At 37.8% G+C, this 14,386-nt stretch overlaps 1 protein-coding gene and 1 pseudogene across 5 annotated transcripts in view; both read right to left on the bottom strand.

Moving 5' to 3' along the window:
- Positions 1-14,386, bottom strand: part of HAUS6 (HAUS augmin like complex subunit 6) — a 46,938-nt gene that overhangs the window by 17,096 nt on the left and 15,456 nt on the right. For all 5 annotated transcript variants that reach the window (XM_067041434.1, XM_059072933.2, XM_067041435.1 and 2 more), the window contains 4 exons: positions 10,221-10,391; positions 8,349-8,542; positions 7,483-7,609; positions 5,257-5,359 (listed from right to left, as the gene is read on the bottom strand). In XM_067041434.1, coding sequence (XP_066897535.1) covers positions 5,257-5,359; positions 7,483-7,609; positions 8,349-8,542; positions 10,221-10,391 — 595 coding nt within the window. The remainder of the gene's footprint in view (positions 1-5,256; positions 5,360-7,482; positions 7,610-8,348; positions 8,543-10,220; positions 10,392-14,386) is intronic.
- Positions 6,171-7,393, bottom strand: LOC136794652 (DNA (cytosine-5)-methyltransferase 1 pseudogene; annotated as a pseudogene).

Genomic DNA, 14,386 nt, shown 5'->3' with positions numbered 1-14,386 from the left:
GATAGCAAAGGAGGGCACAGTCATAATGCATTTAGGAGGTTAAAACAAACTGAACTCACCACTACAAAGCAAACGAAACTAAAGCAGACACTAACTCCTACCGTAAAGACACTACAACTACTAAATAAAATGTAAGAAAAAAGGAAAGCCCAGAAGAATAAAAATCATCACATGACAGAACCAAAGATGGAAAGCACAACAAGCAGGGTAAATGTAAACCGAGAAACAAGGGCTCAATGAGGCAGGCTCCAGGGGTTGAACACAGGAGATTTAAATGCCTATATGGTAACAAGAAACATCATCTCAGGCCTCTCAGGCTGGGATCTGAGAGACGGCCATAAGACAAGACACTGCAAAGACTGCTCTGCCTCTAAAAAGGGATTATAAAAATTCTGCCAACTGGACAGGGAAAGCCTGCTCTCTACCTGGACTCCTTGGTGAAAAAAAGTATAGAAGGAAGGAAGGAAAGATATCTAAAACCTAGCCTACTCAAAAGGAGGTGTGAAATCCATAATTATACTGGCTACTTGTTTTAGGAATCCCAAACAAAAGACATTAACTGGTCTAGTTCAAAAGAAATCCCTGGGACTCTTGGCCACTCTGTAGAGACCCTTCTGCAATCCTGGGCCCACATGACTCCTCCAGAGGTGGGGGACCCACTGAAGTTGAGATTTCATTCAAATATTTTAATATTAATATTTCAATAGAACATAAGCAGGCAGAGCATACAGGAGAAGCACCTGAAATGAAGAGATATTGGGAAAATTGATAAAGATAAAAATCAGTACATTTAAAATGATCAACAAAAAAGAAACAACAGGGGCCATAATGAAAGAAGATGACACCATGAAAAAGAATGGGCAGTTTTGAAAAAGAAGCAAATAAAAAATACATTCATGAAAACTAAATGGACAGGTCAAAAAGGAGATTAAACATAAAAAAAGAGATAATGAAGTGAACCATAGAGAGATATAAAGAAAATACGCAGAATGCAGGTACAGAGTTACAAAGAGGTTATAAATATGAATGAGAAGTTATGAGATATGGGGGACAGAATTAGAAGTCCCAATAATATGAGGTATAAAAGAAAAGGACCAAAAGAATGAGAGAGGGGGGGTAATATTACAAGAGATATTAGTGAATATGTTTCCAGAATTGAAGAAAGATACGAGCCTTCACAATGAATAAGCACACACAAGTTCCAAACAGGCTAAATAAAAACATCTACATTTAGACACAGCTCAATGAACCTGCATAATACAAAAATAAGTAAGTCTTAAAAGCAACCAGAGATCAAAAATTACCTACAAATGAATAACAATTAGACTGACAGCAAATGTTTCAAAAACAAAAGAAGGCAGAAAGCAATGAGATCATATTATTAAAGTCCCAAGGAAAAATAACTGTTGATCTTGAATCCAAACTATCATTCGTAAGTAAAAATAAAGACATTTTCAAAGAAAGACTAAGAGATCTTACTATTCAGGGTCTGTCACTAAAAGAAGTGAAAGATATAGTTCAAGATATACCTCTCAAAAGGAAGGAATAGAACAAAAGTAATATTGACCAAAAAAATCGGTAAATGTACTGGTAAATCACACACAATGACTGTTAAAAAGAATTTCTATCTATGCCATTTTTTTTTAAGGGGTAGGGCATTAGCCTAGAATAAAAGTCAGTAAGAGGACAAAACAACCATATACAATGAGTAAACCCTCCTTGGATCCTGGTTCAAAAACAAACATTTACAAAGAACATGTTGGGGGATAAGAGAAATTTTATTTATAAACTTAAGAACAGGGCTTCCCTGGCGGCACAGTGGTTGAGAGTCCGCCTGCCGATGCAGGGAACACGGGTTCATGCCCTGGTCCGGGAAGATCCCACATGCCGCGGAGCGGCTGGGCCCGTGAGCCATGGCCGCTGAGCCTGCGGGTCCGGAGCCTGTGCTCCATAACGGGAGAGACGGGAGAGGCCACACAGTGAAAGGCCCGTGTACCACAAAAAAGGGAAAAAAAAAAAAAAGGGCAGATCATCTAAATAGACATTTCTCCAAAGAAGACATACAGATAGCCAACAGGCACATGAAAAGATGTTCAACATCACTAATTATTAGAGAAATGCAAATCAAAACCACAATGAGGTATCAACCTCACACTTGTTAGAATGGCTCTCATTTAAAAGTCTACAAATAATAAATGCTGGAGAGGATGTGGAGAAAAGGGAACCCTCCTGCACTGTTGGGGGGAATGTAAATTGGTACAGCCACTATGGAGAACAGTATGGAGGTTCCTTAAAAATCTAAAAATAGAACTACCATATGATCCAGCAATTCCACTCCTGGGTATATGGGTGGAAAAAACGAAAACTCTAATTTGAAAAAACACATGCACTCCAATGTTCATAGCAGCACTATTTACAATAGTCAAGACATGGAAGCAACGCGAGTGCCATCAACAGATTACTGGCTTAAGAAGATGTGGCATATATATACACACATACACACAATGGATATTTCTCAGCCATACAAGAGTGAAATATTGCCATTTGCAGCAACATGGATGGACCTAGAGAATATTATGCTTAATGAAATAAGTCAGAGAGAGAAAGACAAATACTATATGACATCACTTATATTTGAAATCTAAAAAATCATACAAATGAATTTATATAAGAAACAGAAACAGACTCACAGACACAGAAAGCAAACTTACAGTTACCAAAGGGGAGAAGGAAGTGGGGGAAGGGACAAACGAGTATGAGATTAACAGATACAAACTACTTTAATACATAAAATAGATAAGCAACAGGATTTACGGTATAGCATAGGGAATTATAGCCAATATGATGTAATAGCCTATAATGGAATATAATCTGAAAAAAAAAAATCACTATGCTCTACACACCTGAAACTAAAATAATACTGTAGGGCTTCCCTGGTGGCGCAGTGGTTGAGAATCCGCCTGCCGATGCAGGAGACACGGGTTCGTGCCCTGGTCCGGGAAGATCCCACATGCCGCGGAGCAACTAAGCCCGTGAGCCATGGCCGCTGAGCCTGTGCGTCCGGAGCCTGTGCTCCGCAACGGGAGAGGCCACAACAGTGAGAGGCCCGCATAACGAAAAAAAAAAAAAAAAAAAAAAAAAAAAAAAAAAAAAAAAAAAAATAATAAAATAATACTGTAAATCAACTATACTGCAATTTAAAAAAAAAGAATACTCAAGGAAGGGTGGATACTCAAGGGTTAACTATACTAGTACTTAAAAAAAAAAAACGCTAAAGCAAATACTGCAAAGATTTGATAAGAGTGTTCAGTAAACAGGTATTTATAATATTCCTGTACTTAATATGCTGAAATATAATTTTTAAAAACTACTGAAAAGAAAAATCACTTCCAGGACTTCCCTGGTGGCACAGTGGTTGAGAGTCCGCCTGCCAATGCAGGGGACACGGGTTCGAGCCCTGGTCTGGGAAGATCCCACATGCCGTGGAGCAACTAAACCACTGCGTCACAACTACTGAGCCTGCGTCCTAGAGCCCGCAAGCCACAACTACTGAGCCCTCATGCCACAACCACTGAAGCCCGTGCACCTAGAGCCCATGCTCCGCAACAAGAGAAGCCCGCACGCCACAACAAAGACCCACCGCAGACAAAAATAAATAAATAAAATAAATAAATTTTTTTAAAAAAAGAAAAGAAAAGAAAAATCACTTCCAGAAAGATGTAATATGTAAGGTAAAGGAGGGGAAAAGCTGTTTTACTTTAAGCAAAGTAAAGTGGTTTACTACAAAAAGTATAAAATAATGTTGAGGTTCCCCAGCCCAGACCAAGGCTCTAGAGGAAAAAAAAAAAAAAAGGAATCCCAAGAGTACAAACTGTGCAATGTCTGAAGGAAAGGGTTACCCCCAAAGTTCCTATCCAACACTTTTAAAATGTGGACTTCTAACTAAACTTCATAAACAGACACAAATATTCCCTCACTCTGAAGGCGACATAGAAATCTCCAAATGGACGTGAGGACAATTTCATGGTTTCACAGGGCCTAAACTAAGTATGCCAAGAGTACAAAGGCCCTTTCCAAGCTGAAGTGAGAACACAATGGTAACCAAAATATGCCAAGAACTATCAAAGTAATTCTATCACCATAAGCAATGCTCTGTATCTGAAGATCTTTTTCATTCGTCAAACTATGCAGTCTTTTGTGTCTACTCTTCTGCTGGTGCCTATCCTTGACCCTTGCTCTCTGGTCTATGATCTTTCCCAACTAGTGTCCTCCCCACATACACCTGACTCCCAAACCAATCACCTATCCTAGCTGTGTTCATCCTTTTTCTTCCTAAGTCCTGTGCTAACGGCTGCCATGACCGATGGCCTGCCTAAACTCAACTGTGACCTATACTTATTACCTGCTCCAGATTGGCTACATAATTCATATATTTTTTATTCATTTATCTCTCCTCCTATCTACCTTACATTTACTGAATCCAATAAAAACTTCTTGTACACAAGTACCAGGCAATTGGTGAAACTGAGTATGAAATGGATATTAGATATTGTAGAGAAATTAATTTTTTAGGTGTGATAATGGTATGATATTTGAGGAAACTGAATGAGATAATTATTAATTTTAGGTGTAATATTAGTATGGTAATTAAAGAGGAAAAAGTCCTTATTTTTATGGGAATGCATGCTGAAACACTAAAAGTGAAGTGTTAAGGCCTCAGACTTACATGGTTTAGCAAACATACACATTTAAAGCAAAAATCTCAACAGCTGAAACAAGCAACAGTTAAGTAGTCAGGTAATTACTATACTATTCTTTCATGTTAAAAAATTGTGGGCTTCTACACAAAACCCGTAAACGAATATTTATAGCAGCATTACTCATAATAGCCAAATGGTGGAAATAACCCAAATGTCCATCAAAGGACGAACAGATCAACAAATTCAATTCAATCATACAACAGAATGTATTCAAACAAATTAATGAAGTATCGATACATGCTACAACTTGGATAAACCTTGAAAACACTGTGCAAAGTAAAAAGCTGTGCAACTGAAAGAAAGGAGAAACAAAAAGCCTTATGTTAACTGAGGCTCATATGACTGAAATGCTATGTTATTTCATAGCAAAATGCTAATTATTTCACCACAGTAAATAACTGGGATAAAAACCATGAAAGTTTATAAAAGAACTGTTATCATAGTGAGAAATGTTAATGAGAGGGAAGCTTAAAAGAGAAAAAAATAAATAACCAACCTGGAAGTGAAGCAGGGTACTGCAAAAGAATACTCTTCGCATATGCTTCTTCTGAGGCAGGATCAAACGAAAGGGGAGACATAGGTGGTAAAAGATCCACAGCCTTAAAACACAGAATTTGTTATTTTGAAAAATACACACTTTACTCAGTACCACAGTAACAATACTAAGTGAATCTATGAATGGATGATTTTTTTTCCCTAACGAAGAAAGAATTAGCAAACATACAAATTATCCTGTAACTATTTTTAAACTAGGAGTATGATATTAAGAACAAGAGGGCTACTTTGCCCTCCAACTATGCCTCAAATGTAATAGTACCTAAAATAAAGAGGAAAATCTCAATTTCTTTTTCTTTTTTTTTTTTTTTTTTTTTTTTTTTTTTTAAGTTGTAATCCTTACTGTTACCAGCCAAAAACTCTGGACCTAAATCCTGTTGTCTTTGTTGTAAGATGAATCAACTGCAGGGAAAGGTTTGAGATGCACTGGCAACAAAGTGAGACTTGCCCTTCACCAAGATCAGAAGTATTAAAAGGGGATTGTACATTGTCCTTGTTTGAGTCACTTATTAAATGCCACTCAGACTTCTAGCTGGGGTGTGTCCCATGGAGACTCCTCCCACCTCCCCCACCACCACCTCCCGCCATAGCTGTGAAGCTCAGAGCAGTGCTTTGCAACAAACTAAATTCTCAGTGTGTTCATAGGGATTGTGGGGCTTGGTCTTTGATCAAAGGCTCAGCCATTCCAAGGAGTCCTACCATATTTTTGCTTCCTGCTCTACTAGGTCTAGTGTCCTAGGTTTGGGGTGAGACATGTGGATTAGAGCTGTTAGATTGCACAGGGGACTGAGTGTTCTTCATGTTCTGCATCTTCAGGGATGCACAGACCCCCGGAGGATGGTCCAGGTCCCTTCGTTCTGACAGTGAACTTTACCATGTCGAGCTGTTTTGTTTACCATGTGTGTTTGTTACCTTTTCATCCTCATCTTTCTCATCAGAAACTTGTGGTTTTACTCTTTCAGGTTCTTTTTCTTCTGGTCTCCGTTTGCTAGCTAGATCTTTGGGTTCACTTCTGTGCCTCTTTTCATCTTTGTCTTCTCCTTCATTCATTTCAGCCTGAGCTCCTCCGGGCCTCGCATCTGTCTGGCTCCTTAGATTTCTGTTTAGGTGTTAGTCCTTTGGTTTGACTTCTGAGTCTCTTTTCTTCCTGGAGGTGACCAGGCTTTACTTTATCATCTCTTTCTTCTTCTTCCACGTGTGTTCCTGGTCTTACTCTTCCCGGTTCTTCTGCAGGGAGCGGTCCAGCAACTTGTTCTCTGGATGTAACTCTACGTCTCTTTTCTTCCTGGTCTTTTTCTTCTTCATCGACAGAATCATCTGATTTTGCTTTTTCAGGGTCTTCCTCAGGCTTCCGTTTGGCAGGGCCCCTTGTGAAATGAGATGTGATGGGGTCTGCCTGGTAGTTTGCCTTGTAATCCTGGCACTACATGAGACTTCAGATTTTGTTTCTCCATCGGACTTGCTTCTCCTGGGCATGCAAAGTTTGGAAACAGATCTGGCGGACTTGTTTTTCTCTGCTATTTCCACTGTGCAGTCCTTACCACTTGCCTGGCTCCCGGTTTCTACACATCCATTCACTTCCCGACTGAAAGCATGAGTTCCGTTCTCCAAGGACAAATCTGTATTTAAAAGGTATTTGACTTAAGCCAGGTAACCCTCCTCTGATAATTCTTCTTTATGTAATTTGGTTTCCAAGTCACATAACTGATTCTTTATTTCTGTCTGCAGAAATTCATGCAAGAGATTCCATTTCTCCTTCACGCATTCCTTTTCTGCTTAAATATCTCTTTCCAAATCTTTGAGCCGAATGGTCTTGATGATTTCATGAGCAGCATCCTGGGGTTTGTCGTAGACCAGCAGCGGCCACGGGTAGACGGCTGGCTCAGCCCCCACAGGCGACTTGAGCCTCAGCGCCAGCTTCTCCCCGATCTCATTTTCTTTTTAATACAATCCACTAAATCTAAAACTATATCACAACAGCAGCTTAATGAACATTCTAATATGTATTTAGAAAAATCACAGAAACCAAAATATTTGAACTTCAGGCTCAGATGAAAAGATAACAAGCATACACACATATAGCATTTCCAGGTCATTTGTAACATGATAAATCAAGAGTTTGCAAGAGATTAAACCACTCTCCAAAAGTCAAGTCAATATTACTTACTGGAGTCCAACCTTTAATTAGACTGAAAGGAGACAGGCCGAGAAATTCTTTCCAATTTTTATGCCATTCTTCTTGTTTTTCAACAATAGAATGTCTTATAGTTGTGAGATCTGCTTTTATTTTATACCTATAACAGCATAAAAAAGAACTTCATTCAAAACATGAATATATAAAAAGAAGCACTGGGAAAAAGTGTTGAAGTAAGAATACTATAGCTCATACAGAACAGGCAGAAAGTATAACTGAAAGTTCAACCAATACAGCACACCTAAATTGTATAAACTCTCCCATTGAGAGAGTTCAGAATCTAAAATACCTTCTTTCCTTTTAACACCAAATAGCAATCATATATCTATACTCCATTTCTTTTAAAATATTGGGTTGGCCAAAAAGTTCGTTCGGGTTTTTCCCAAAGATGTTACCCAAACGAACTTTTTGGCCAACCCCATACAATTTTTTCCTGGTTCTGAACTCAAGTTGAAACTCTACTCCTACTCTCTATCCATTTCTAAAGAGTACCCATACCTCCTGGTCACTCTGCTCAATACAAACAATTTTTCTGAAACCTAGTTTTATTAGTAGACCCTACAAAAGAAAATCTAGAGAAAAGTCAGAATTATTTGATAAAGAATTATCAATCAGGGCAAATAATATACTCCAGACAAAAGAAAACTACATTAATTTTCCTTGCTACTTCATGTGTCTCTCTAGAAGTTGGTGACATAAGGTTTTTGAGTACGAGTAAAATTTTCACACTTGTTTGCCAAAGCTACTGAGTTGTTAACTAAACAAGAGTTGTGCTGAGAAATTATCAAAACCACCCTACTCCTGCCCCAATGAAATAACAGAAAACCATTCTAGTGTACCTCATATGCTTCAGATCTGACAATCTTTCTCTCTGAACTTTGGTCTCTTTTTCAAGGAAGTGAAGGTCTACCGTCAGTCGTGCTTGGTTACCCTGACAATGTTCATATTTCATTACTTTCAAGACTTCATTTAATAACTGAATAACTGTTAAGAGATTCAATTTTCCAGCCTCATAAACATTTCCTATGTGCAACTGAAAAAAAAAAAAGTGGTGTACTATATTTAGATTGTTAACATAATAAAATGCTACAAAAATATATTTACATTTTTCACTATTACATAAAAAGGTTACCTTAAAAGAGTGGAAAAAAAGAACAAATGTCTACCCAAAAATAAAACTATGTAAATAATTCTGGCCCCAAAAAAACTACCGTGGAAGAATTAACACACCATGCTACATTTTTATATCATGCAAAAAAGCTGAAACTAGAATAAAAGAAATGCAAATAAATGGAAAGCAAAATAAAGACTGAGGAGAAAGATCAGGTTTGGAGAAAGATCATGAATTCATGTTTTACCGAAAGTTGCAAATTAAAGGACCCCTAAAGGCTGATTCCAAACTTAGACATGTTTATTTGGCCTGCACAGTTCCAATGTTTTAAAATCATCTGAATTAGTTGCTAATATTTTTTAAAATCACAGATTTCACACAAAATTAGTTACCATATCTAATCTTTTCCTACTTTACCCCTATTGTTACACATAATTAGCATACTTCATTTATATAGTATTACCTGCCTAGCCCCTGTAGGAATCTGAGTTTACAGATCCTGATTTTTATGTACTCTGAATTTGAAGTGCCTGACATGTTACCTATTAAAGTGAAAACTCTTCAGGGTCACAACAATATTTTATCTTTATATCCCCTTCACTATAATAATACCTGGCACATAGGAGATGCTCAAAAAATTTTAAGTTTACTAAGAAAAAAAAATGTAGGCTATTTAGATGGAAATGTCCCATAAGCAAGTGGAAATAATTTGATGTAGTCTGGGTTGAAGGGGAGAGACTGGAAATACCAATCTGGTAATATTATTGTATAGGAGGCTGATGAAGGCATGGAATTGGGTAAGAAAATACATATGGATTTATAACGTGGGAAAGAAAAGGGGGCATTAAAGGAACCATGGGGAACATGTTCATTTAAAAGTTAGAGAAAAAGGAACCAGTGGAAAACTGGAGACAGCAGTCTGAAACACCAAAAGGAAGGCAAAGACACTGAGGTCACAAAAGCTAAAGGAAGAAAAAAACTTTAAAACACTTAATAGCATCAAAATGAAAGAAAAACAAGAGAACAGAAGAGTTTTTAAAAAGAAATTTAGCTTTCAGGAGATCATTGGTGCTCTCTTTGAGAATTTATAAAGAACGAGGTATCAGGGCTTCCCTGATGGCGCAGTGGTTGAGAGTCCGCCTGCCAATGCAGGGGACACGGGTTCGTACCCCGGTCCGGGAGGATCCCACATGCTGTGGAGCGGCTGGGCCCATGAGCCATGGCCGCTGACCCAGCACGTCCAGAGCCTGTGCTCCACAACGGGAGAGACCACAACAGTGAGAGGCCCGTATACCGCAAAAAAAAAAAAAAAAAAAAAAAAAAAAGAACTAGGTATCGTATCATCTTCCTATTAACTACCTTCTACTCTCTACATTATATGATGTAGCGCCATACAAGGTACAGACAATGAATAAAGGTTGATAGATGTGAATATAAACACCTTTAACAGTACCCCTCTTTATGAAAGATTTACCAGATATATTCACAAAGGTAAATTCTGAAAACAGTAGAAAAACATTGTAAGAAAAAAATATACAATATATTAAAAAATTATGTAAAGGGAGTTTTCTCAAAGTTCCCTTAATTATCGAATGCTTACCTGACACATTTGTTTCTCAATTTTGTCAAGTAAGAGCCTTGGAATATTGATAGCAACATTAGTTCCATCTAAAGTATATTGGTTAACAACATTAAGGACTGAACTAACAACTTCTCTCTCTTTTTCCAAAACCATGAGTGTTTCATTCACTGAAGCCCACAAAGACCGAACCTTCGAAAACAGAGACAAACAAATTATTAAAGTCTATATATAATCTATACATAAAGATATATAAAATACAAATATATGCTCATTCCTAGGAACAAATTAGGTATCGCTGGAATGGCTTCTGGTAAGAAAACTAACTATTTTAACAGTCTAAAAGCACTGATATTACTTTCAAGGGCACTTTAAAACTCAAGAATTTCTCAGGAGAATCTAGCCCACTATGATTTGCAAAACGTATCTAAGAAACCTTATACTATGGAGGTGCAATTAGCATTTCCTATATTCTGAGATGCCATCAGGGAAAAAAAAAGATTTTCAGGAGAAAATGAAAACACTACACATCAATTTTAAGAGTCACTCAAGTTTCAAAAGTTAAAATGTTGAAAACCATATATTAATCTATGTTTATTAAATTCACATACAAGAATGTTCAAAGCACTCCTATTTATAATACTCAAAAACTGCAATCAACCCGAAGAACTACCTTGAATAAAAAGTATACTTTCGGGCTTCCCTGGTGGCGCAGTGGTTAAGAATCCGCCTGCTGATGCAGGGGACACGGGTTTGTGCCCTGGTCCGGGAAGATCCCACATGCCACGGAGCGGCTGGGCCCGTGAGCCATGGCCGCTGAGCCTGTGCGTCCGGAGCCTGTGCTCCACAAAGGGAGAGGCCACAACAGTGAGAGGCCCACGTACCACCAAACAACAACAACAACAACAACAACAACAAAAAAAGTATACTTTCCTATAATCATAAAATAGAACATTATACAGCAATGAGAATGAACACATACAACAGCATGGATAAAACATCATGAATAAAAGAAGTTGAACACAAAAGACTATATTCTAACCACAAAAAAAAAAAAAAAAAAAAAAGAATATATTCTATACACTCCCCATTTACACAAAGTTCAAGAACAGGCAAAACTAATCTTTAGCATAACAAGTGAGGATAGGGCTTCACTGGTGGTGCAGTGGTTAAGAATCCGCCTGCCAATGCAGGGGACACAGGTTCGATCCCTGGTCCAGGAAGATCCCACATGCCGCGAAGCAACTAAGCCCGTGTGCCACAACTACTGAGCCTGCACTCTGGAGGCCGCAAGCCACAACTACTGAGCCCACATGCCACAACTACTGAAGCCTGCATGCCTAGAGCCCATGCTCCACAACTAGAGAAGCCATTGCAATGAGAAGCCCACACCCACGCTTCACAACAAAGTGTAGCCCCCTCTTGCAGCAACTAGAGAAAGCCTGCATGCAGCAATAAGGACCCAATACAGACAAAAATAAATAAAATACATAAATTTTAAACAAATAAACAAACAAAAAAAGAAGTGAGGATAGTGTTTACTCTTGGAAAGAAATGGTCATGAATGAAAGAGGGCTCAATGATCCTGGGGTGATGGTAACATTCTGTTTCTTTAACCGGATGCTGATTACATGGATGTGTCCACTTTGTGAATTTTGTCAAGCTTCACACTTACGATTTTTGTACATTTTTATATGTATGTTATGCCTCAAAAGAATTTACCTAAGTGGGAAAGAGGAGGGGAAATACACTAATTATATTTGTGTTAGTGTCTGTGTCTTCTCACAGGACAAAGTAAAGTTGTTTCCCCAAAGGAAGACGCATTGGCTGGCCATCTAAAGATCTCACAGGATGGCATATCTTTGGTGAACACACAAAGATCCAGGATCTGGTTCTCAGATTTTTCAAATCTAGAAAGTTTACCTTCTCAATGGCTCAAAGTTGACTGGACTCAGGGAAAACTGAACATTACCCAAACTCAAGAGAGACTGCTATGAAAACTCTTAATGGGTTTCATACCAACCTAACCTATTAAGCCTACAATCAAAGATACATTCAGCAATAAGAATATTCACATTCACTAAACTGGAAGCTCCATAAAGTGACTCCGCCTGTTTTCTTCAGTGCTCTAGTCCATAATATCTAGAAGAATGCCTAGCAAATGGCAGGTGATCAATAAATACTCACTGAATTAATGAATAATTACTTCCTGAGGAGGGCACTCACCTTTTCCAGTGACAAAGTGCTTTAAAAAGCCAAATTAATACTCCCAAAGCAGCTTGGTGACCACAGAATCAGAACAAAGAGCTTGAGAGAGATTTCATCCAAACACAAAGGCCTAAGAAAACACTCCTACCCACATTTGTTAAAGCCAACCTCTGAAAGCCTCAGTTCATTTATATCTGCCAGATTTCTCTCTACTGCCATGTCAGCCTCAACATGACTTCTCATCTTTCTTCCATACTTACCATCTGCCTTCACATAATGTATTTTATTTAGATAAATATTACTGATTAAGTTAGAATCAAGCTGAATTTTCCCTGCTGGCATGTAAGATTTTAAATTAAACAAATTTAAACTGGTTAATTTAAAACCACTTTTGTATGTATTTAGTCTGATAGATTATAAGCTAATTTTTCCACTATATTCAAGTGTTTTAAAGGCACCCTGTTAATACTTTTATACATATATCACTTATAATGAGTAAAAAAAAGAAAAACAAACAAAAACACTGCTACAAAGAGAGATATACGAGTTCAATTAAGTAAGTAAATACTGCATAACACAAAAGAAAGATTAAATTTCTCTCTTCAAAAGTTGTCTTGACCAGTCCCTCCCATCAGGAAGCTTCCACAAGCCTCTTAGGGTAGTATCATCCAACAGAGGGCAGACAGCAGAAGCAAAAAGAATTACAGTCCTGCAGCCTGTGAAACAAAAACCAAATTCACAAAAAGGTAGACAAGATGAAAAAGCAGAGGACTATGTACCAGATGAAGGAACAAGATAAAAACCCAGAAAAACAACTAAATGAAGTGGAGATAGGCAACCTTCCAGAAAAATAACTCAGAATAATGACAGTGAAGATGATCCAGGACCTCGGAAAAAGAATGGAGGCAAAGATCAAGAAGATGCAAGAAATGTTTAACAAAGAACTAGAAGAATTAAAGAACAAACAGAGATGAACAATACAATAACTGAAAAGAAAAATACACTAAAAGGAATCAATAGCAGAATAACCAAGGCAAAAGAACAGATAAATGACCTGGAGGACAAAATGGTGGAAATCACTGCCATGGAACAGAATAAAGAAAAAAGAATGAAAAGAAATATAGACAGCCTAAGAGACCTCTGGAACAACATTAAACACACCAACATTCACATTATAGAGGTCCCAGAAGGAGAAGAGAGAGAGAAAGAACCCGAGAAAATATCTGGATATAGGGGTCCCAGAAGAAGAGACAAAGGACCCAAGAAAATATTTGGAGATTATAGTTGAAAACTTCCCTAACATGGGAAAGGAAATAGCCACCTAAGTCCAGGAAACCCAGAGTCCCAGGCTGGATAAACCTAAGGAGGAACATGCCAAGACAAACAGTAATGAAAATTAACAAATATTAAAGACAAAGAAAAATTATTAAAAGTAACAAGGGAAAAACAACAAATAACATACAAGGGAACTCCCATATGGTTAACACCTGACTTCTCAGCAGAAACCCTACAAACCAGAAGGGAGTGGCATGATATATTTAAAGTGATGAAAGGGAAGAACCTACAACCAAGATTATTCTACCTGGCAAGGATCTCACTCAGATTCGAAGAAGAAATCAAAAGCTTTACGGACAAGCAAAAGCTATGAGAATTCAGCACCACCAAACCAGCTCTACAACAAATGCTAAAGGAACTTCTCTAAATGGGAAACACAAGAGAAGAAAAGGACCTACAAAAACAAACCCAAAACAATTAAGAAAATGGTAATAGAAGCATACATATCGATAATTACCTTAAATTTGAATGGATTAAATGCTCCAACCAAAAGACACAGGCTTGCTGAATGGATACAAACACAAGACCCATATATATGCTGTCTAAAGGAGACTGACTTCAGACCTAGGGACACATACAGACAGAAAGTGAGGAGATGAAAAAAGATATTCCATGTAAATGGAAATCAAAACAAAGCTGGAATA

The sequence above is a fragment of the Kogia breviceps genome, chromosome 8 (assembly GCF_026419965.1).
Source record: "Kogia breviceps isolate mKogBre1 chromosome 8, mKogBre1 haplotype 1, whole genome shotgun sequence".
Taxonomy (NCBI): Eukaryota; Metazoa; Chordata; class Mammalia; order Artiodactyla; family Physeteridae; genus Kogia; species Kogia breviceps.
Note: the sequence above shows the minus strand (reverse complement) of the source record. Positions and strands in the feature narration are given on the sequence as shown.